At 35.6% G+C, this 22,760-nt stretch overlaps 1 protein-coding gene across 3 annotated transcripts; it reads left to right on the forward strand.

Annotated features, from left to right (window-relative positions):
• Positions 1 to 1,073: 1,073 nt before the first annotated feature.
• Positions 1,074 to 22,062, forward strand: LOC121426342 (NXPE family member 3-like). 3 transcript variants are annotated; one of them, XM_041622614.1, is made up of 7 exons: positions 1,074 to 1,340; positions 9,185 to 9,271; positions 9,971 to 10,153; positions 14,185 to 14,385; positions 15,750 to 15,922; positions 18,338 to 18,399; positions 20,522 to 22,062. In XM_041622614.1, exons 1-7 carry the CDS (start codon positions 1,200 to 1,202, stop codon positions 21,328 to 21,330), a joined length of 1,656 nt encoding a protein of 551 aa, XP_041478548.1. In that variant the 5' UTR covers positions 1,074 to 1,199; the 3' UTR covers positions 21,331 to 22,062. The 3 variants fall into 3 exon arrangements, with proteins under 3 accessions (XP_041478548.1, XP_041478547.1, XP_041478546.1); XM_041622613.1 differs by having other exon boundaries at positions 9,188 to 9,271; positions 9,923 to 10,153; XM_041622612.1 differs by having other exon boundaries at positions 1,075 to 1,340; positions 9,923 to 10,153.
• The last annotated feature ends 698 nt before the right edge of the window (positions 22,063 to 22,760 follow it).

Genomic DNA, 22,760 nt, shown 5'->3' on the forward strand with positions numbered 1-22,760 from the left:
ACTGCTTTGGCCAATGAGTGTAGACAAAAATATTGGGGAGTAAGATATTCCTTATTCAAAATTATTCGGGCATACTATTCTGCAGTTTTTTTTTAGCTTATATTTTTTGTTGGTTTTTGCACAGCTTCCCAAAGATGTACAACAATAATCAATGTGAGGTGAAATCGTGGCAAAATATAATTAAGAATCGGCGGAAGGGATTGTTTGATTCTCTTTATACAACCTATCGTCATGCCAGAGTCAAATGTTACACCACTGACCCAATTATTTGATCATATTTACATTTTCTATGGGATCATTTATATATTTTATCATTAAAGCATCATTTTCCAATTTTCTTGGATTTGTTTGGTGGTTAGGGATTAAGGGGTTACAGACTGTAAATTCATATAGTCATAAATTTTGCATGAGCAAATATGCAAATGGTGCTTATGATTTGCTTCAAAATATGTCCACTATAGGGGGGTATAGCTGAAAGTGGAAAAAGTATGCTTATCACGAGGGAGCTGCAACTGAGTATCTGTACGTTATATGCAAATATATAGTTTTCCGCAGGTACTGTACGAGGTGCTATCTATAAGCCAGTTCGTAGTTCCTTTCTGCGCATGATCAAAAGATTCTACGCATGATCAGAAGAAGGTCATTTGTACTAAAGTGACGTGGTACTTTAAAATCTAATGAGATAAGCACCAACTTTGATGTCTTGATTATTCATATATTCTTTTGAATTGTCGTTTTCATTTACATCCACAAAAAACAACAATGCTTCCACGAACGACTGGTATTTCACTGTCAAGTACATTGTGCAACATGCTAAGATATGCATTCAAAGTAGGAATGCAACAAATACCTTCATTAAGTGTTCATTGGTGTGCTATTCTAGTCACCTGGTCTATTCAATTTCTTCATCCTGCTATGTAAGGCAAGCTTACGTAATATCTTGCTTTGAAATCTGCCTATCATGGTGAAAGAAATGAAAGGTAATTTGACCAAAATTGCCCATGAAGTAACTACGAACTGGTCTATTGTATACATATATGCATTCAGCCATTCAGGCTAAAGCTTGCTATTTACAGCAGCAATCGTCTTAGTTATTGCTTGCCACTGCCAGGCATGCGCAGTAGCGCTAGTAGTAGTTAGCGATCTATAGTGCAGTGCCACTCGTACTCGAGTAGAATACTATAAAAGAAGCAGTCATTATGGTGAGAGAAATCTGTGCAAATTTCAGGCTTGCGTTTTATGTTTCTCTGTGTATTTCCATTTTCCTGGTCATGATGTATGGCATGATATCTGAGCAAAGCCAAGAAAGACCATCGCGGATACCTTTTTTCGATGTTATGGTAAGTCACGTTAGCGTCTACCGCTCATTGACATTGTTTTTTCATTGATTGTGCTCTAGCTCTAACTTATATACTGAGTCTAACGACAGATCTAACGTGATTCGATTTATTTCTTATAAAAAAACATCAATACAGAATGGATAATATTATTGCACCTGAAGTTTGGTGCAATCAACAAAGCCCCAAAAGGCCCTAATTTCCATGGGCGAAAATCTCTCCCTGAAGGTAGGGGGATCGATACAATTGAATTTTCCGTTATGTTCTACAGAATTACTAACTCAAACACACACCATGCACACTTGCACACAACCTATATATATATATATATACATATATATATATATATACATATATATATATATATACATATATATATATGTGTGTGTGTGTGTGTATACATATATATGTATATATTATATACATATATATATATATATGTATATATATATGTATATATACATATATTTTTATTTCCTCGAAAATTCGAGGAAATAAAAACTATATTGGCTTTGAAAGCATTACCATTTATCTTCAGCATATTTTGTTACTATAGTATTAGAGAAGCCAATACGTGAAACTTTAAGATATATATATATATATATATATATATATATATATATATATATATATATATATATATATATATATATATATATATATATATATATATATATATATTATATATATATATATAAAGTATATTTCGAAGAAGGGAGGTATTCCCAATTAAAGATGAAAGGCCTCAATAAATAATGCGAGTGCGAAGCGCGAGCTGAAAGTTTTTTATTTTCCAACCCAAAAACTAAACATTCGTAACACTTTTTGAAATCATGAACAAAATAGGAATTTAACAAAATAATAGATGCGAGCGCGAGCTGAAAGTTTTTCATTTTCCAACCTAAAACCTGGAATTCTTAACAGTTTTGTAAATATCATGAACAGGATAGGAATTTAATAAAATAATGCTAGCGCGAAGCGTGAGCGGAAGGTTTGGATTTTCCAACCTAAAAACTGGATATTCATAACTCTTTAAAAATAATATGAACAAGATATATGCGAGCACAATACCTCCATGTGAAGGACAACCGATTTCACCATTCATCGAATGAATTATTCTAGTCATGGACCTATACTTTAGATCTAGTACCTAGTAGGTCCGTTTCTAATCAAATAGATCTAGGCCTATATTAATTCTTATGGTTAGGCCTAACGTTAGATCTAGAGATCTATGTCTATTATATCTATGATGCTGTAAATTATGTCATACTCATACTGATGAAATCGCCATCAGCTTTTCTGACTGAGAATTGGTGTTAATATCTGTCTGAGAACTTGTCCAACACATGGACCGGTCATTCCCGGGGGTCATTCCTTTAACTAGAGAAATCGTCTTGATGTGCGTATATTTTTCTGGAAATAGATGTGTGGAATAGGGAACAGTCTCCCAGAAGATGTTTAGTTACTGCTTGTTTAGAAGATTGCCTATGATTTTGAGTGATTTTCGTGGTTTCATATGATTTCATGGAATGTTGCTGTCCACGATATCCCTGCATCCTTCCCTGCCAACACAGTAGTGCATTTAATTTGTCTGAAGGAGAATTGGCTTGAGGCATTCTACTGTCCTACAACATCGTTGGAGGAAACTAAACTAAACAAATAACATTACATAATCGCACGCACATTTACAGATTCTAAGTATCAGGTGAACAATAGGCGGTGCTGCACCATCCCGAGTTTGCTCAATCTCGAGATTTTAGCCCGATCAGCCCTCTTCGCGATTAATCTCGAGATTCAAGAAACCCCGTCTCCACCATCGCACGAAGAGCGATTCTTACTCGAGCGAGGCAACAAGCCCGATATTCCGAGCATGCGCACTTTCGATCTTGGAGTTTCAACGGCCCGCGCTTTTGAATAACTTCCCGCGATATGCAATCAAGTACATGTACTCTTTCGCCGAATTCGACCGTTGTTATGCAACAATCCTCTCAGCTCAGCCGCGCTATAATTATAAGCGAGTGATGGCGGACTCCGAGGCAACGACAGAGGGGGAGAGAGAGAGGGGGAGGAAAGAAATGCTATTTGCTCACATTTTGCGAAGGAATAAGACGACAATGCTGTCAGTATTGTTATTGACTATGACCATCGTCGATAACGAGCGCCTCCCCCATCGGTCTGGTCTCTCCCAAAATCCATTCACGGGGGGCTTGACACCATCGTTGCTGATTGGGGAATTGATGAACGCTATGATAAAGTTGACTTTCGCATGCGTTCGGTATAATCGCTGTTTATGTTTTTACCAAGGCGGAAATGGAACGCGAATTGCATTATGGACTGAAGGTCATGAATAAATTAACCCGAGTCCAAAACCGAGTGCGTCTGCACCTACGAATTAGCGCGATAATTCGTAAATAGCGCGCTATTTTGCAAATAAACCCGAGTTGACTTGGGATTGCAATCTCGAGATTAATCCTACGAACTAGCGCGATAATTGCGTCTGCATTACAAACAATCTCGAGATTTTTCAGATCGGGATAATTTGCCGGATCAGAAATAGCGCGCTAATTTGAAAACTCGGGATGGTGCAGACGGCCCTAATGAGATTGGGACCTTGTAGCCTATTATGGTCGAATGGCGGGGGTTTCATCAGAATAACATCATTAAACCCTGGACCTATGAAGAGAAGGACATATTCAGGTGACTGTAATTGTATCTGGGGCCCGTTTCTCATCACATGGACAAGTTAGTAATATCTTTATCCACCAACCATGTGCACGAAGTTAGCTCAAATCTTTCTAAACCTGTTTCTCGAAAGCTTCCTCACTAGAATACCTTGATATCGATACTATCGATAAAAAGAGCAGACGAGACGTAGCCTTAGTCAGAAATAGCACAATTTAAACAAGAAAAATTATTTTAAAAATTGCAAATATTGTGATAAATTGGAAAATACATCTTTTACAAATATTAGCACAGGTGATTATCATCATACGTACTTAGACAATGAAGGCTGGAGCATTCAATTGCAGAGAAAATTAAGTTATGAATAAATTATAAAGAAAAATAAACTTTGGGAGAGATTTTTCTGTCTCGGATCAAGAAAATTGGGGGAAAATCCATGTCAATAATTTTAAATGTACCATTTTCACACGTATTTGTTCATTTTATTTGAAATTATTTCATAAAGCAATAGGTAGGTTTGAATGAGTTTCTGTAAAAAATAACGAGGAAAGATTTGCCAAACTGTGTCTTTTGTACCCAAGAAACTTATGTTCATTTGTTTGTTGAGTGTCCTGTGGTTTAGCCTATCTGGGAGGAGACTATTGAAATTATAAAGGAGAGGGCAAAACATTTTTTTTCAATCCTACTATATACTGTCTTTGATAAAATGTTTGGTTTTGATAACGATAAATTTCTTACTCATCTTTTTCTTCTGCTTAATTATTATATTTACATATGCAAATTTCAAAGTAAAGTGCCATCTTTTTAAGGCTACAAAGCATACATTGTCATTAATAAGGACCTGGAATACAGCATTGCCAAAAAGAATAAGTTCGTTTCTCATTTTAAGGAATCGAAATTTATATCATAACTCAAAATAGTAATATGCTCATGTTACTTTTGAAGCCTGTGTTGCTAGTATGTTTTTCCTTTCCCGACGAAGGTCGCCAAAATTGGGCTCGTCCAACTCCAATCACCATATCACAATATGGTCTGTCTGTCCATGCCGGAAATTTGGACCACTGTTTGCATGAATTGCAAATAACGTTAAGAATGGTTTAGCCCTCCTCTCTTTCCGCTCACTGATTTTTATTGATTATATTTATATATGTGAATTCCAAAATATATCACCGTCTTTTGAAAGCTACAATACTTCCACTGCCTGTAATAATAACCTGGAATATAGTATTGAACATAGTATGAATGCCCTAAGAAAATGGGAATTTAATTCATGTTCAATTTGCGTTTCTCATGGTCTGTAGAACAATGCCATGTTAGCGTAGAGAAGTTAAGAGTTCGATGACTGTCATCCGGCTGTCATCATATTAGGTTGTAATATGTATTATTTGTGTGGATATGAACTGCTTTTTCGTATGCATTACGTTGTCTGTTTTATTTTCATTGTTGTTGATCATTGTTAAAATCATTGATATGTTTTTGTTATTTTTTATATTGATTATATTCATTCAATTGATTCAAACACATAAAAAAGATAACATCATTGTGAAGAAAGGAACGAAATATAAATGTAATTGATTGTGTGGATATGTATCTGTTTACACATGTTTATGCCTCTTTTATAGTCATTGTTATGCACCATGTTACGGACGATACGTGAATTTGACGGAAAATAAGCAAACAGTTATGCAGTTTGGGGTTAGGGCGGGGTTAGGGTTATAGGTATGGTTACACCATAAAACAGGATAGTCTAAGCAATATATTTTTCTGATACAGATTCATTTATTATTGATCCATGAAAAAATACAAAGAAATTTGGCCTCCACTAGCTGGATATAAAGTATGTATACAAACACAAACGACATATACATTGGGCGAATATATTGAAAGAAAATATTCATAAAAATTCAAACATAATTATGTATGGCAATACAACATAGAAGGGAGATGTCAAATATGAATATGATTGGTTGCTAAATAAACTATTCATGCCAGCGCGCAGCAAAAGCAGAATTTTTTGATATTCTGGCTAACTGCCCCGAAAGGTACCATGTTTTATTTTATTTTTATTTTTTTACAAGAGTGTTCATTAAAGCCATTGGTTCATGTAATTTGAAAAATTATATAAAAATTACTCAGATATCTTATGAGCAGTGTCAGCAGTCATTCTTCATTGTCTATTTCTTCCTTTTTCCCCCTTCTTCCTTTTCTTCTTCTTGTTCTACTTCTTCTTCTCCATCATCATCATCATTTTCTTCTTCTTCTTCTTCTTCATCATTTTTTTTAATGTACACAGTACGCTGTTTGCTATATGAACACTACAGTATATTTGTTTAACCATTTAAACAATCATGATTAATTTATTACAGTTTAGATATTGAAAATTAAACTTTGTTGCTTAAGATTTAAACACTTGTTAAAACTGTTTAAACAATTACTGTAAAGTTCATATAGTAAGCAGCGTTGTATATTTTTTTTTACTGTGTAGGGCGTTTTATTCCTCCCCCGTCCCTTCTCATTTCTCATTTACATTTAAGAAAATGTATAGGCCTAATATAAGGCCAAGAGTGGACAACATGCAATGCAATATTAAGTTTCTACAGTGTTCATATTCAAAGAAAAACACAAATAACATGAATAAACTTTATGTATGATGGCCTAATGGAAATAGCCCAACAAACCATTACCCCAAATGAAAATTAGACTAATTGGAAATTAGACCAAGTGGCATGTAGACGAATAGAATATTAACTATCTGGACATTAAACGAAGTGGAAATTCGCCGAGCTGGAAATTGGACCAAGTGCAATATGGCCGAAATGGAACTTAGACCAACTGCAATCTAGACAAAATGAATAATAGACCATGTAGACCAAGTGAGGATAATACGAACTAGTATAAGACCAAGTGACAATAAAATACATGAGACGAATTGACAATTAGACCAAATGAAAATTAGACCAAGTGATAATTACCTTAACTTTGCATTAGACCATAAGGCTGTTAGACCAAGTGGTCAGGTGGTCATTAGACAAATTGGTTATTAGACCAAGTGGCCAATGGACTAATTGGCTATTATTGGATAGATTGACCATAATAGAGCTATATGGATTGACCATAATCATGGCCAAAGAGCCAACGGAGTTCAGCGGAACAAAAAAGTGACCCGAGGCTTTTGGTCTAGTATAGTCTGCTATGTGAGATTTGTATTACATAAATGTGGTATGTGTACGGTCAGAGGGGACTGGATGACCATGGTCATGGATTAACCTCTTGACCAGAGCTTGATCAGTCCCCCCCCCCCTCATGCACACACACACACACAAACGCGCGCGAGAGAGAACCCTAGCACACGCGCCCTTTAATGATGTTTCGATAAGGTCACATTTGCTACCACTTCTTTGATATATGCAGTTTCTAATGTTCTACGATTTATGAATTGTATTTGCACTATTTGTTGTGAAAACATGACGAGAGAAAGCGCACACCGAGCTTGATAGGGCCGCTATCAACCATAATTTTGTGTTTGGGGGCTCGTTAGAAAACCATTATGATAGGGATTATATCGAGAAAATTGTTTATTAAAAAAAACAATGTTAACTTATCAATTGGAATGCACGTAGTCAACAGATGGTTAATACAGATAGTCATAGGCGGCGGAAGCGGGGGGGACGGGGGGGACGTGTCCCCCCTAAATTTGAGGAGGGGGGGACGATCCCCCCCTAAATTTGAAGTTGATGACCTTTTTTTTTTTTTTTTTTTTTTTTTTTTTTTTTTTTTTTTTTTTTGCTTGTCAATTTATTTACCAACGCGTCCCTCCTAAAATTTTTAGGTTGCGAAATTTTTTTTTTTTTTTTTTTGCTTGTCAAATTTTTTTCTTGGGTTGTCCCCTCCTAAAATTTTTGGCTTCCGCCGCCAATGCAGATAGTCTAGGGTCTAAACTCATTTAATCTATTTGTTTATTATTTACCGAGAAAACTTACATATATTAGACGACTTTATGAGAGAGAGGGGGATGGTAAGCAAAGGTGGGGCATGTACAGGGAGGGGGGGAGGGGACATCAATTTAAGATGCCAGTTGCTGGTATCGATCACCACTATTTTGCACTTTCAGCATTTTGTAATTATCAAAAACAAATTATTGTTTGAAGCAAAAAATTGCTTTCTCATTAATTGCACTCTCATTAATTGCTGCATATAACAAAAAGAACCTTCAGCGTAACTATACCATAGGCTTGGGAAATTGACAGAAAAAAATCAGTTTCCGCTCCTCCGTCCGCCGTTAAACAAAATGAATGAATGACTGGTAGGCCTATACAGTGAGTCTGATGAGTATACGCATCGAGGTTCTGATAATGATAATAATAGTAATAAAAATAATAATGATAATAACACTAATAAAGATGATTATAATGATGATGATGATGATAGTAATAATAATAATAATAATAATAGTAATAATTATCATTTATTTTTTTATTAAGTTTTTATTGGGTTTTCATAATTTTGTATAACAAATCACATATAATTAAACATAACAGAATAAATAAATAAGAAAAGAAAAAAAGCAGCATACACATTATTAGTTTACATTAGAAAAAGTACAGCTTATCATAATTATGATAACTACAGTCATATTAATGATGATAATTAAAACAATTATAGTAGTAATAGAGTAATATATGAAAATGGTGATTATCATAAAAATATTTCATAGGAGTTCTGTGGGTCACGGCATGGGGGATCACGAACAAAAATTGTGAGACCCTTTTTAATCGAGCGAAGCGCGCTCGGTAGCCATTTATACTGGGATGAAAGTAGTAATTTCAAGGAATAATTGTAGGAATCCAAGAAGAGCATGTATCACATGAATCAAATGATGCGAGAGCGAAGCGCCAGCTAAAGAGATATTATATTCAGATTTCAGACATGAAAACAGTACATTCTACGGACCCGCTTTTTTGTAATAATTCCACGCATCGTAATAATACGCGAGCTGATTTTTTTTTTAATTTATTGAAAAGTATTTATTCTGCATTCATTTTTTTTCTTTTCCGCCATGTCCGAATCTTGACCACACCCTGACGCCGTGTTTTGAATAAACATAAATGAATGAATAAATAATGAATAAACATAAATGCCAGTTACTTCATTGTCTATTTTTATAGCAGGTACATTCATCAAATGGCACGAGATATTATACTTTTCACACTACTATCCAAACACCAACACAAGAGATTAATAACTCAAGACCGGTGAGTAGATTGGTCTTTCATTTTCTTTCGCATATGTTTATATCTATCTACATTTAATGATATTATAACATCGTTACTAATTCTTTCTCCATAATGCCTATATGTATAATTCGCTTTGTATCTTTATAGAAAAGGTGCTGTAAATGTTTTTTATTATTAATATCATTGTTATTATCATCAAATTAACTAAGCAATGTGTTGATTATCATCAAATGAACTAAGCAATGTGGTGATTATCATCAAATGAACTAAGTAATTTCCCAGAATGAGCACGTTTGTCTTTCATGTATGTTTACATGGTTTGGGACATGGGCGGAAATCCCAGGGGGGAAGTGTCCCCCCCCCCCTACTCAAAATAGTAGGGGGACACAATGTCTTAGGTCCCCCTACTATTTGTGATCTTTTATGATGGTAAGAAATGCATCATTCAAAACCTAAATAAAACATGTATTTTAGGACGAGATGACCTTACTTTTGGGGATGATAGCCCTTTTTTTTTTGCTTGTCAAATTTTCCAGCCCCTTGTCCCACTACCTTTTGGGAGAGATTTCCGCCCCTGGTTTGGGATGCCATTACTTCAAGCATTATAATTATTATGTCAGTCGTTTTAACATCATTACAATATATGTGTTTGCTTTACATTTTCACAAGGAAACTGCTGGTGTGACAAGTGATCAGTTTTCTACTTTTCAAATTAAGGATGCCGAAACAGAGTACCACATATGTGATCGCCTTGACGTAATCATCCAGGCCAAAGACGCTCAACATGTTTCAAAAGTTAATGGAGGAGATTACTTCCGGGTCAGGATTTTTAATAATGACCTCAAAGCTGGGGCTTCTCCCGATGGAGAAATCGTCTATCTTGGAGATGGAAAATATAAGGTAGCCTACTCTTCCATCCTTTTATGTTTTATCTTCTCAAATTCTATGCTTTTATCATGGCGAAGGAATATAGTTAACTCACGGGAGCGGGGCACTTAATCATGTTAATGTACTATGGGCGACCAGAGAAATACTTTTCACATGAAGATCTACAGTTAAATTCAAATCCATGACATTTTCACCAAAATTTGCACAAATTTATAATGTATATCAGATAATGATTGGTCTAGGATCCATGGGCCTATTTTGAAGTTGACCAGATTGAAAGTCGAGTAGAATTACGAAAATAATACATCTGGGCCTCTATTAAACTTTTTGTGGAATCGCAAGCTTCAATTCAAATCCGATTGCTTTATCCAAAACTAATGTTAATAGTATTAAAATTTTCCAGTTTTCTTCATGAAAATAATATCAACAATAGAGGGTATAGTGTGGGGCAGACTTCTACAGTAGTTTTTGCTGGTAAATGAATGGACTGTTATACGCTTCATTTCTTTATTACAATGATACGCTATTGCTTTTCTTTATACTGTGAATATTAAAGAAGAAATTTACACTTTTAAATGGTCCTTTTAGAGTAATTGAGATATTTATAACGTATTCCACATAATATTTTTGCATTTAGATCTATTAGATCTTCTTCTTCTTTTATCAGATGGAAATATGATTATTGACAGAATATTCATGAGTGAGCTTCAAGCTGAAACCGAACTTCTAGGTTATTTTGATAGCTGGATCTGAGGACATGAAATGAAACAATTTAATGCAAACAAAAGTTTATTTGAGTTTCATCTCTATAGGGTTCTTCTTTTGTAAACCCCGCCAAACGAGGTTTGAAGGGGATATACAGTCGGGCGGTCCGTTGCAAATCTTGCGCCTCGAGCTACTTCCTCAGTTTTTAACCAATTCTAATGAAACTTGGAACACATGCTGGTGTTGGGGTGAAGATGTGCAAGACACATTTTTTGCATGTTTCGGAAATTGTGTTGCTATTGTAACGGTATATTTTGGCAGACAATAAGGTAGTAATATTGCAGTTCAAAGTATTCCCTCAGTTTTCAACCAATTGTCATGAAATTTGGCACATACATTGGTATTAATGTAAAGATGCACAAGACATATTCTTTTGTGTGTGTCATAAATCATGTTGCCATTGAAACGACATATGCAAAAACTCTGTAAAAAAAACTTGAATTTTTAATTATTTCATCATTTTCAACCAATTCTCATGAAATTTGGCTAACACATTGGTTTCGAGGTGAAGATGTGCGAGACGCATAAATGTATTTTGTGTATGTCGGAAATCGTGTTGCCAAGGTAACGGACTATTATACTTTAATACCAAGCAATTCTCATGACACTTGGCTCACACAATTATCTTGGGGTAAAGATAGGCAAGACGTATTTTTGTTTATGTATTGGAAACTATTGCCATGGTAACAGCTGTCATGGTAACAGCTGCCATGGTAACAGCGTAGGTTTTATCCTTGAGTGTGATCAATAAAAGGTTTGCATTATCATTCCCCATTTCATAGTTGTTCTCCTACAATTTTCCAAGCATTACTTGAGCATGTTAAGGGGAAAAAATGCAAGAAAAATAAAGGCTATGTCATGAGTTTCATGGCTATTCAATTCAATACAAGGTTTATTAAAAACATTTTTTTTTCTCTTTTCTTTTTTTTATTAATGTATTTATTAAAATCAATGCATAACATGTAATACACAATATATAAACAACTCTCCAAGGTTTGGAAATAAAACAGATCAATGAGAATTAAAATATATACACGTGATTAAAATCATTAGAAAAAAAACAACAAAAAAGTGATTATAACAATAAAAGCAAGGCAGAGTACACATAGAATAAACAATAATATATCTAAAATGAATCAACCTGTGAAGCAAAAACCTCGAGAACGAATTGTTTTAAAATCTTAAAAGCTTGTTGGGCTCCCGGGAAAGGAGAAAAGCAAAAACGTCTATCAGCGCAAGAAAAAAATTATACCATAAGATGGTTGATGGGCCAGAGGTTTATTAAAAACATGAGTCGCAGCCACATGGCTGAATTGGTCATGTATACCGAGTACAAACAATAGACTCATTACATATTTCAAGCATTAAAAAACAGCAACATTAATTTTGTGAATACTGAGATAAGAAATATGTATGTAGTTAAAAGGGCAAGATTACTTAGGCGATAAATAAAGATACATATACATACATGTGTAGAATAATGAGGAAGTGATAAAATAAAAAAAAAAATTAAAAAAAAGTTGTAAAAGGTCATTAAAATATATGGATATCAAATACGTATTGTTATGATAGTGGTGAGATTTTCCAACAGAGTTTTGAACATGTCATATTTCAAATAATTTAAGGTCTAATGTTAATTTTTTTTCAGGGATTCTTACATGTACATGGATCTCATGATGTAGAGAAACATGATAAAATTAGGCCCAAAGACAAAAATAAATCGTTTTCATTTTACAAGGCTTTCTATGGGAAAAATAGTCGATTTGAGAACACCAAATGTGGCATGCTCAAACAGGGTATACATGTGATGCAACTTATCTACATATTTCATGAGTTCTCATTTGTTGTAATGATGTTGCTACCATGTCAGGTAGCACTGTAACAAATGTTCCATGTATTTTCAGAGGTATGAGAAAATATGCGAAGAAACGAACACAGCCATGTTTAATTGGCAGGATATAATTATATACAGTGCATATGTAATCGCAAACTAAAAACTTGAAGAGGCTGAACTTTTGCATGAAGAAAATAAGCTAATTCTCCATATCATGTAACGTTTGTTATGGCGGACACCAAGCATAATTCATAAAAATTCCAATAGAAACCCATACGTAAGAAAAAAGTTACAATATGTTGATATCGTCTGGGACCGCTTGAACTGTCTCCCCTGGTTATGTAGATATCTCATGAATGTTTGATAACTCGGTGTGTTCAGAGCATTTTATAATGGAATTTATATTTTCAGTCTGATGTCACACTTTCCCACCCCAGCATTGAAAAAATTACTCAAATAAAAGTGTTGCTTTCCTCATCCATTTCGAAATTCATATTTCAAATATGCCCATTGCTTTTGAGGGAGTAATGGATTTATTTATCAGGCATGTCTTTATTCAGGAGATAGCGGAGTGGATTTGTTTTACATTTGTATTGCTGATTTCTATAGGAATATCTCGGAGATTGATCGTTAATTTTTTTAGGAGGTAACCAGGCGCTAAATGTTTCATGTTTGGTGAAAGACATTGCGAAATCCAGGCTGCGTTTCTCCTTCTGGATTCAAGAGTAGAAATTTCATAAGATAGGCAAGCACTATATAGCATTATCTGTGTAGTTTGGGCACAACATGATTCTACAAGCTCTTTTCTGAATTTGCTCTAAACTTCTTACATGTTTGCTTGTAAAGCCCATCATTAAAAACTGGGGTGCAGTATTCCAGAACTTGGGCCCGTTGCAGAAAGAGTTGCGTTTAAACGCAAGTCAAAAAATCAATTGCAAGTCCAAAATGTGCGCTGTTGATTGGTTGAAAATCTAGTTCCGCGTGATTTTTAGAGTTGCGATTGATTGCAACTCTTTCTGCAACGGGCCCCAGGACGAATATAAACCATACCAATTTCAGATCCGACAGAGACAGCATGTGTACATGTAAAACAGATATATTGTTAGGGGATCAGTGGGGTTTGAGGGGGTATGTTGGGCAAAAGAGGAGAAAAAAGAGGACCCGATGTTTTTTTTCTGAATTTTATGTCAAAATCTTACCCCCAAAAATATTTTCATTTCAAAGAGGTCAAAAAACATTTTCTCGTTCACGTTTAACTTTTCAGTCAAACCTCACTTAGTGCCCCTTAATTTTTGTGGTTCATTTCACGGAAACTCCGTGGTTCATTTCGCCACTACCATTATGAAAATATGAAAAAAAAACTTGAGAAGTATTTAATTTTGAATATTGTTTTATGAGTGTAAACGTATTTTGTGTGCAACTATCACCCTTTCGATCCAAACAGGCATCTTTTACATTACGATGGGTCGGGAAAACTTTCGTCCGTGCAATACTCGTCCATCCAGCCGAGGCAGTGAAAGTGTTGAGACGAGTCCGGGATACCTACCCGACGAGATGCGGATACTCTGGGCGATTCACCAAGACAGTTGCAAATCAAACTTTCGCTGAAGATACGCTGTGCAATGTAGTTCCTCCCAAAGAAAATGTACGAATATTTTTTTTATTATTTTGGTCACGGTGTGAGGGGGGGGGCACAAACAAAAATTATGATTCACTTATCTAGAGTGGCGAACCGTGCGCTCATTTGCCAGGTATACGTTCTGCAAGAAATTGGTCAACATTGTGCTGCACTTCACCCAGGTGATGTAAATGGCTACCTGGCAAGAATTGATTCCTTGAAATGCTTCCGCGTTGTAAAAATTTACGCGCAAGTCAAAAATTTACATCACTGCAAAGAATACCTACTGATTATCCAGGCGTGAAGACATACAACATAAATATGGTATCAAATCATTTCTTTCATCCTCCCTCTTTGGTTTTGTGTATAGATTTTGGCTTTACTTATTTTACTTTGTTATGATTTGTTATTCTTTATATTGTTTGTATATTGCACGGCCTCTCTGAAAACCAGCAATTAGCTGATCGAGGGCTTTTTACCGTGTTTGAATAAAATAAATCAAATCAAATTAAATAAAAAAAGATACTCTTTCCATCTATATAATGATTGTGCGCTCATGACATATTTTTTCTTAAATCGGGGATTTTTTATGTGTCATTTTTTTTAATACGATATATCTTTGTCTGTTGCCCTCTCCTTCCGGGGATAGGGGGCAGTCAAATGTATTGCTGTTCACATGCGTGACCAAATTATTATTTTTTTTTGCAGGAGTTTAAGCATTTTATTCATAAATCAACAAATGAAAATAGAATGATACAATAACAATGACATATATGAGTACACTTTGTGTGACAATCGAAAATATAAATAATGAATAAGGCTGAAAAATACATAAATGAAGAATGTAAAATAGTTAAGTGGGTAAAAATGCAGGGGCCAGCTATAATGATATAATATTTCCAAACATCTCCTCACGAGTTTTTCTGTGTGTGCAAAATAACACCCTAAACAAGTTTTTCCCGGGCTTCATTTACACGTTTTGGTCGCTAAACAAGTTGTCGCCAGAATATGACCCCTAAACAAGTTTTGTCTCAGGCCCAAACATTCATAAGAAACGAGAAGGAAAAAGCCCCAGGGGAAAAGCCTTGGGAGGGGATACCCTAATCACGTTTGGCTAGTCTTAAAAAAAAGGCTTCGGAAAAAAACCCACACCCTAAATACGTTTTGATCCCGCGATTGACCATCGACCAGTTTTTCAAACCACCTTAAAAAAAATCGGTGTTTTTTTATACCCTTAATGAGTGCACGCTCGGCCCGCGTTCAAAACTGGAAACACCCTTTAAATGCGTTTTTTTAAGGGGGGTCACGCATGTGTACAGCAATGACTGGGCCCCGTGCTCTCTGTGTGTTTCAAATCATGTCTATTTTCCACATCTTACATTCCCTTACAGGTAAGCATATGTGATTTAACGCGGTCTGGTATAGACGCACCATGGTTCTGCACAGCTCCAAAAAAGGCGAATTTGAGTTGTTCAGATTTTTCATGGACCAGTGGCAACTCGGTTTACTCCAAGTCTCTCCTTGAGCACACTATGACAACAGAAGAACAAAAATTATTCACACGGTAAGCAAAGTACCTACTGGATCCCCATTACTCCTCCTGATGAAGATCAAAGAATGAAAGCGAAACTAGACTAAATATAGGAGGATCTTATAAAAGCTCCGACAGTGTCTATTACCTTATATATACATATATATATGTTGTATGTGTATATAATTGTGATGAGCAAGGACCTAAACATTGCGTGGGTGCTTCAGTGAGTAATATATTGGCGAAAAAGATCAAAAAGCATTGAAGCGTTGAATCAAGCATTGAATCAATACCTTATATATGTATTATTTTGAGATATATATTATATATTATTCATTTTGAGATATATGTATTATACAACACATAACCCAATATGTCTACATAATTTTATTACGAACATTTTTGAAAGTATATATTATATACTTTCAAAAATGTTCGTAATAAAAATCTGCGCAAACTTAATTAATTTTAATAGCTATTGGATAATCCTAATTAAACATTACCGATGTAAAACATCTTCTTTTAAGATATACCTCTATTTAGTAAATTAATCCAAATATATGCATATTACATGTAAAGCTATTATGTCTTTTACATCTTCAGATACCTGAAGAAGGCCGAACTAAATGGCCGAAAGCTTGTATTAATAAAAGTTGAAGAAATCTAGGCTACGTCTCCCGCTTCAATGCTTTTTGAGCTTCTCCGCCAATATATATATATATATATATACATATATATATGTGTGGGGGGGGGGTGTGGGTGTGTGTGTGTGAATGTGTGCGTGTGTATATATATGATTTTGTTCAAAGCCTCTATTTTCAAAATGTTATTGCCATGACTATTCAAATTTGTGTTTTCATTATTCACTTATCTCTATGTGTACATATTTTTTACAGAGATAGTGAGACTTTCTGTTGACAATGTATAATTATGATAATAGTAATATAAATTGTTTTGCGATGATGATAATGATCATAAAGAACGTGTTATTATATTAATGGTAAAATGATAGCAATGATGATACAATAGATTATAATTATTCTATGATTATATGAAATATAAAATATTGGAACATTGTTATTATTGTCGGTTACACTTCTTAATTCCGAAGGTTAGTAATTCCGTAACATGTAAATTGCCTATACCTCTATGTTCGTTAATCCGAAAACGTAAAAGGGTTCGTTAATCCGAACATTTGTGGCGTTATCCCGAAGGTTCGTTGGTCCGAAGGTTCGACAATGCGAAAACGAAATAAGGTTCGATGTTCCGAAGGTTTGTTAATCCGAAAGTGAAATAAGGTTCGTTGTTCCGAAGGTTCGTAAGTCCGAAAACGAAATAAGGTTCGTTGTTCCGAAGTTTCGTTAGTCCGAAAACGAAATAATGTTCGTTAATCATTTCGTTTTCGGACTAACGAACCTTCGGAATTACGAACTTCATTTCGTTTTCGGATTAACGAACCTTCGGAATTACGAACCTCACTTCTTTTTCGGACTAACGAGCCTTCGGAATTACGAACCTCATTTCGTTTTCGGACTAACGAACCTTCGGAATTACAAACCTTCGGAAATACGAACCTTCTGAAAAACGAACCTTCAAAATATCCGAACCTTCGGAATAACGAAGCTTTTTACGAATGTATGCGGTTTCATGTGTGATAGAAAGCTTTAAACCTCCCAAGTGGAATTACCGCGTTGTTTTAACATTCTTTGATTTAATCTAGGTGGTCGTTATTATCAAATCTGTAAAAACTGAAATATTACATAATTCAAACAATAAAACAATAGTGAGTGAGGAACATCATCGACTTTCTAATTTGGATGTCACTAAATTGTGCATATAACTGAGTTATTTTTTGAAAAAAAATAAAATGTCATAACTTATTTCATATTTCACATCCGATTTTCATGAAAATTTTCAGCATTATGCTCGTTGGATTTTTTTCTGTTGATTCGAATCAACATTTTCTGGGGGTGGACTTGATCTTTAAAGCAGTATTGTGTGAAAGTTTAACTTGATACACCATACACACCCAATATCTTTTTTACTATAGGCCTACAAAGATGCAAAAGCTTCGTTTCTACCCAATAGTGGTAATATTTTACTTAACCGTGCAATTAGTGTTGTAAAAGTAACTTCTGCTTTGATATTTTAGGCCTATACTTTGTTAATGCTGGGTAGTAGACAGTATTATTAAGTAAAATTCAATCACACACATAAAAGCAACGCTGGCCTCAATGACTACAGACATAAAAAAACCCTCACATTTGCAGCTGTACTAATTTGCTTGTGATTAGTGGTTTAGTGGTTTTTGTATGTCGTCAGGGGCTTCTGTATCTAAATATTATTTTCCTCTATTGATTCCAGTCAACATTTTTCTGGGGTGGACTTTACCTTTAATTTGTATAATGAACATACCCATAATGATAATTGTGTTTATATATGTTACAGGCAAAAGAAGGAAATCAGAGCACAAGGTGCCAATTTTGTCACAGTGACCGACCAAGACAAAAGTGAGTGGTAAAAAACAGGATCCCGTCACACAAAGATTTGTGATTGATCCGATCAATCTCAACTATGGAAATCCATCAAAGTCACATTTTTTCTATAGGGAATTTGCACAATTTACACGGGTCGTGTGGTCCAGTGGTTAGAGCACTGGACTCATAATCGCAAGGTTGTGAGTTCGAATCCCAACTCTGCCATTGTCTCCACTTTGATAAAAAGGCCCGAGATTGATATCTGTCGTCTATAACGTCAGCCACTGTGACTGATTAACCTAGACGTAAAATGTTTCATAGGTAATTGGTTATATACCAGCTTGGCGTTTACCAGCAAAATGCTGTCCTGCCGGGTTCCTACGGGAGTTACCACAAACAGAAACAGAAACAATGTCCTTCGTTTAAGAAAACGGCGACAATTGCTCCGGGCTTTTCGTCTAAGATATAGGGTATATGGTTGTATTTGTAATATAGGGTTTTACGTTAGGTTTAGGATAGGGTATAGTGTTAAAGGTATTGTTTAACTTTGTGGGCAGCCGATTTAAAAAATTCTCAATCCAAGATGAACCATGTGTACAAGTGCATGTATTAGAACTAATAAACCCTGAAAACAACCATTATTGAGAATGAAAAGCTAAAACTACAAGGCAAACCCCGATTTTGTAAATAGGCGTCTTATAGACGCCTAAATAGTACACATAAGTGTATAGGATGAAATTAAGATGGTATTTCCGGTCACTTTATATTTCAATTTTTGAAGCACTAAATAATGATTTTTGAACGCAATTTTTTCAGGGCTTCATTTTTGTAACATATCACAGACACAGGTGACAAGTATGACCTTCTAGCTCAGATTTTTTAAAAGTCAAACCAATGTTAACCAATCACTTTAAATCAAAGGTTGGAGATGGTAATGTCATTAGTGTGTGGAATTTACAGTGGAGCAATTGTCGCCGGAGCAAATGTCATGGAACCGTATGAAAAGCAATACAGATGTCGCTGGCTTTAAAGTGGCGGTTAATCGGATCAGTCGCAATTTTTTGTGACACGGGGCCCAGGTCATTTGTTGCAGCTACAGTCCAAATTATACCGTATGGATCAAAACACAGCCACTAATTCTGTTTATGATATGATCCTGTTTTTATTATGTATATATTCATAATTTACCAACAATATTATTTAATCCTATTTACAAGGGAAACTTTCTTGGCCAAAACCTTATTTTTTTACAGCTAGTGTCAATTATGGATTTAGATCTATATGGTTTTTATAACTATTGATATTTTTAAACATTTTTTCAACCGGAACTGAATCTCATTTAATGTCAATGGAATTGAATTGAATTCAAAAGAAATAAACAAAAATGATCGTTATTCTGTTATGCATTATGTTGCGTCAAATATAATAAAAATAACTTAATTTTATAAGATTGAATACATATTTTAACACCCACACTACTTAATATTCGAAACCTTTTTTTTGGGGGGAGGGTGAGGGACTCTAATCCTAAATATTTTATTTTTCAATGATTTTTTACTATAAGTGGTCCACTATGTGCCCACAATTTTTCCCGTGGTGGTATCGGGTTTTCTGCTTGCATGTACATGTACTAGTATTCCATATTGTCCATATTTGAAACATTACACCTATTTCAAAAGTAAATCAATATCTTGAAATATTATGTTTCCAGCCATCAACAGATTTGGTATATAGGCCGTTGTCTGTCAAAGGAGCGACGGGTAATTCATTGACAGCTATAGATTCGTTTGGTCTATGGAATTTTCCACAATTTGATTAAAACTTAGTTGCCCACCTGTCAAGAGTCATCACCAAGATAAAAAAAAATACTGGAAAAATTGTAATGTAAGACCCATCATGCACTAGTAGCCTACCTAGAACGGGAGAAGAAAAAGAAAGTAAGTAAAATGGAAAAAATGAAATTATCTACTGGGTATCAAAAATATCACCAAATTATATTTTCTTTCTCATACAAGGTCATTTTTCTCGCTTACTTCACTCTCTCGCGACTATTCAGAAGCCCCTTTCCCTATCTCTGTACGCAAGAGTTGGCTCCCTAGAAATTTTTGACTCAGAATGCCACTGCTTCACATTATAAATGTTTTTTGTCTTTCAGATACATCATCTCTACCACCGCATTGCCATAACGAGAGACTGCCTCCATGCTATTTAGGTTCCTACAATCTCTCTAGCTCAGTATCAGCGGGCTACCTCTTGAAGGGGCAGTGGTATTCCAACTTTTGTCGCCTTCGTGCGTTTGCAATCCCCGAAACTCTGAAGTGTCTTACCAACAAAACCCTCTATTTCCATGGCGACTCAACAACCAGACAGTATTTTGAATACCTCGTGGAAACTCTGAAAGGAACCCTCAAACCGAACCCGCCCACCAAGCAATCGAACTGGAAAGTAGGACCTTCGCTGGCTGAAGACCGTGTTCACAACTTCACGGTTCACTATCGACATCACGGATACCCGATCCGGAATAACTGGACCGATGCATCCGAAGTGCAGTACATCGAGGAAGCGCTTGACGAGCTTGCCGCGACACCGGATACGGTTTTCATGTTTACAATATGGGCTCATTTAACAACAGTAAACATGTCTTTCTATGAGCATCGAGTTCGAAGGATAAAGGCCGCGGTAGAAAGATTGCACCGTCGGAGTCCCGAAACCCTTGTTGTCATCAAAAGCGCGAATACGCGCTCTCATCCCAGTTGGGGATCTTCTGCGACATATAGTGATTGGTACGCGAAGGAACTGGATTTGAAACTCCGAGACGTATTCAAGAGCTATGATAATAAAATTGGATTCATAGATCAATGGTCGATGGTAGTAGGATTTTCAAATAGAGATGCTATTCATCCAGACAAGGCAATCGTATCAAGTGGTGTGCGGACGTTGTTGTCTTACATATGCCCTAAATAATGAAGACTCGTGTACACCAAAATGCGTGCTACAGGACGACACGAAGCGGATCCGTCACAGTGCGCAATTTTTTAATTTGTATTTTTTTAGTGGTTGCGCCACAAACCCGACGGCGCGTACCGGGGTACGGTAAGACCTCGCTTATTCAAACAACCTATTAGGTAGCTGGTGCAATAAAAATGTTAAATCGGCTGTTTTCGACAAAGTCGACTGAGGTTGGGACAATAAACGGAATAGACAATATTATCATGATTATGATTCCGAGAAGAAAATGTCGCAGGAAAACCATTTAGCGATCTTCGGATTGAGTTTGTTGTGGCAATATTAGTTTTGTTTGTATTACATTTTTTTACTTCAGAGAAAATGGTTTACTATATCATTAGAATGTGAGTTGTATTCCAGTTTTCTCTTCAACTTATGATGACGGTCATCATGCCGTCGATCATTATGCCGAGTAATATCATCGGGTTATTGATAATTATTATAATGGTTTCTTTTGCTAATCTAATACTGGTAGATTCATAAATGTAACCGTGATTTCTCAGTAAGTGGTATCTCACGCTAAACTTCATGGCCCGTATTCTCAACTCATGTTTAATTTTTAAACCAAATGGTCCAGGTCTAAGCTGAAATTATGGGAACATACACAGCAAAACGGTGGTGTTAACCGGTGTACATAGAGGACCACACCAGTTATTTCACACCGGTGTTAAATTAGTGGTGTTAGTTTTACACCTATAGGTGTTATTAAAACACATTGTTTTATTACATTTACACTCTTTGGTGTTATGTTCAATCTTTAGGGTGTATTTTAAACACCTCAGGGTGTGGTCCTCTATTAACACCAATTGGTGTCAGTTTTAACACCACAGTTGTTACAGTGTATACGTGTCAAAAATTTGTTTACACTCTGTGTTTCCTGTGAATTTACTTGGATCTTTCCACATTTCATCATGGTGAAAACAACTACTGTGTTTATTTATTTCAATGTTTCATAAGGCTCTTCGCAAAGTTACGAATGACTTTATCAGGCACGACTGGAACATGTTCTTAGGTCTTAACTCAATTGTACAGGGATATCACATTGCACAAGAAAGGGTCACCAGTCGTGCGTAAAGTCTTTCGTATCTTTATGAAACATCCACCTGGATTCATAATGCCTTGAGTGCCAAATGTGATGATAAAGTTATCATCCAGATGTGGGGAAATTTGTCTCACTTGGCTACCCCTACATAAACCAAAACTTATTTAGACCATCTGATGGTTACAAAGGAGTTCAGAATAAAGACCCTGCCAGTTGTAATTAGGCCCGTGTAACCGGAACAGCAGTTTCGTTCTAAGTTTCGGGGCTGACGAAAAATTGCAAACTCTGGTTTTTCAAATAAATCCAGATCGACTTTGGTTAGCAAATTTGGCCTTCCCATCATGCA

Source organism: Lytechinus variegatus, chromosome 13 (genome assembly GCF_018143015.1).
Source record: "Lytechinus variegatus isolate NC3 chromosome 13, Lvar_3.0, whole genome shotgun sequence".
Lineage (NCBI taxonomy): Eukaryota > Metazoa > Echinodermata > Echinoidea > Temnopleuroida > Toxopneustidae > Lytechinus > Lytechinus variegatus.

What these genes read in the sequence shown, in the direction of transcription:
- LOC121426342 (XM_041622612.1), top strand. Translation starts at nt 1,200, where the DNA reads ATGGTGAGAGAAATCTGTGCAAATTTCAGGCTTGCGTTTTATGTTTCT. An exon ending in AGATTAATAACTCAAGACCG is followed by an intron (nt 9,272 to 9,922) that starts GTGAGTAGATTG and finishes CATTTTCACAAG; the next exon opens with GAAACTGCTGGTGTGACAAG. An exon ending in TAGTTCCTCCCAAAGAAAAT is followed by an intron (nt 14,386 to 15,749) that starts GTACGAATATTT and finishes ATTCCCTTACAG; the next exon opens with GTAAGCATATGTGATTTAAC.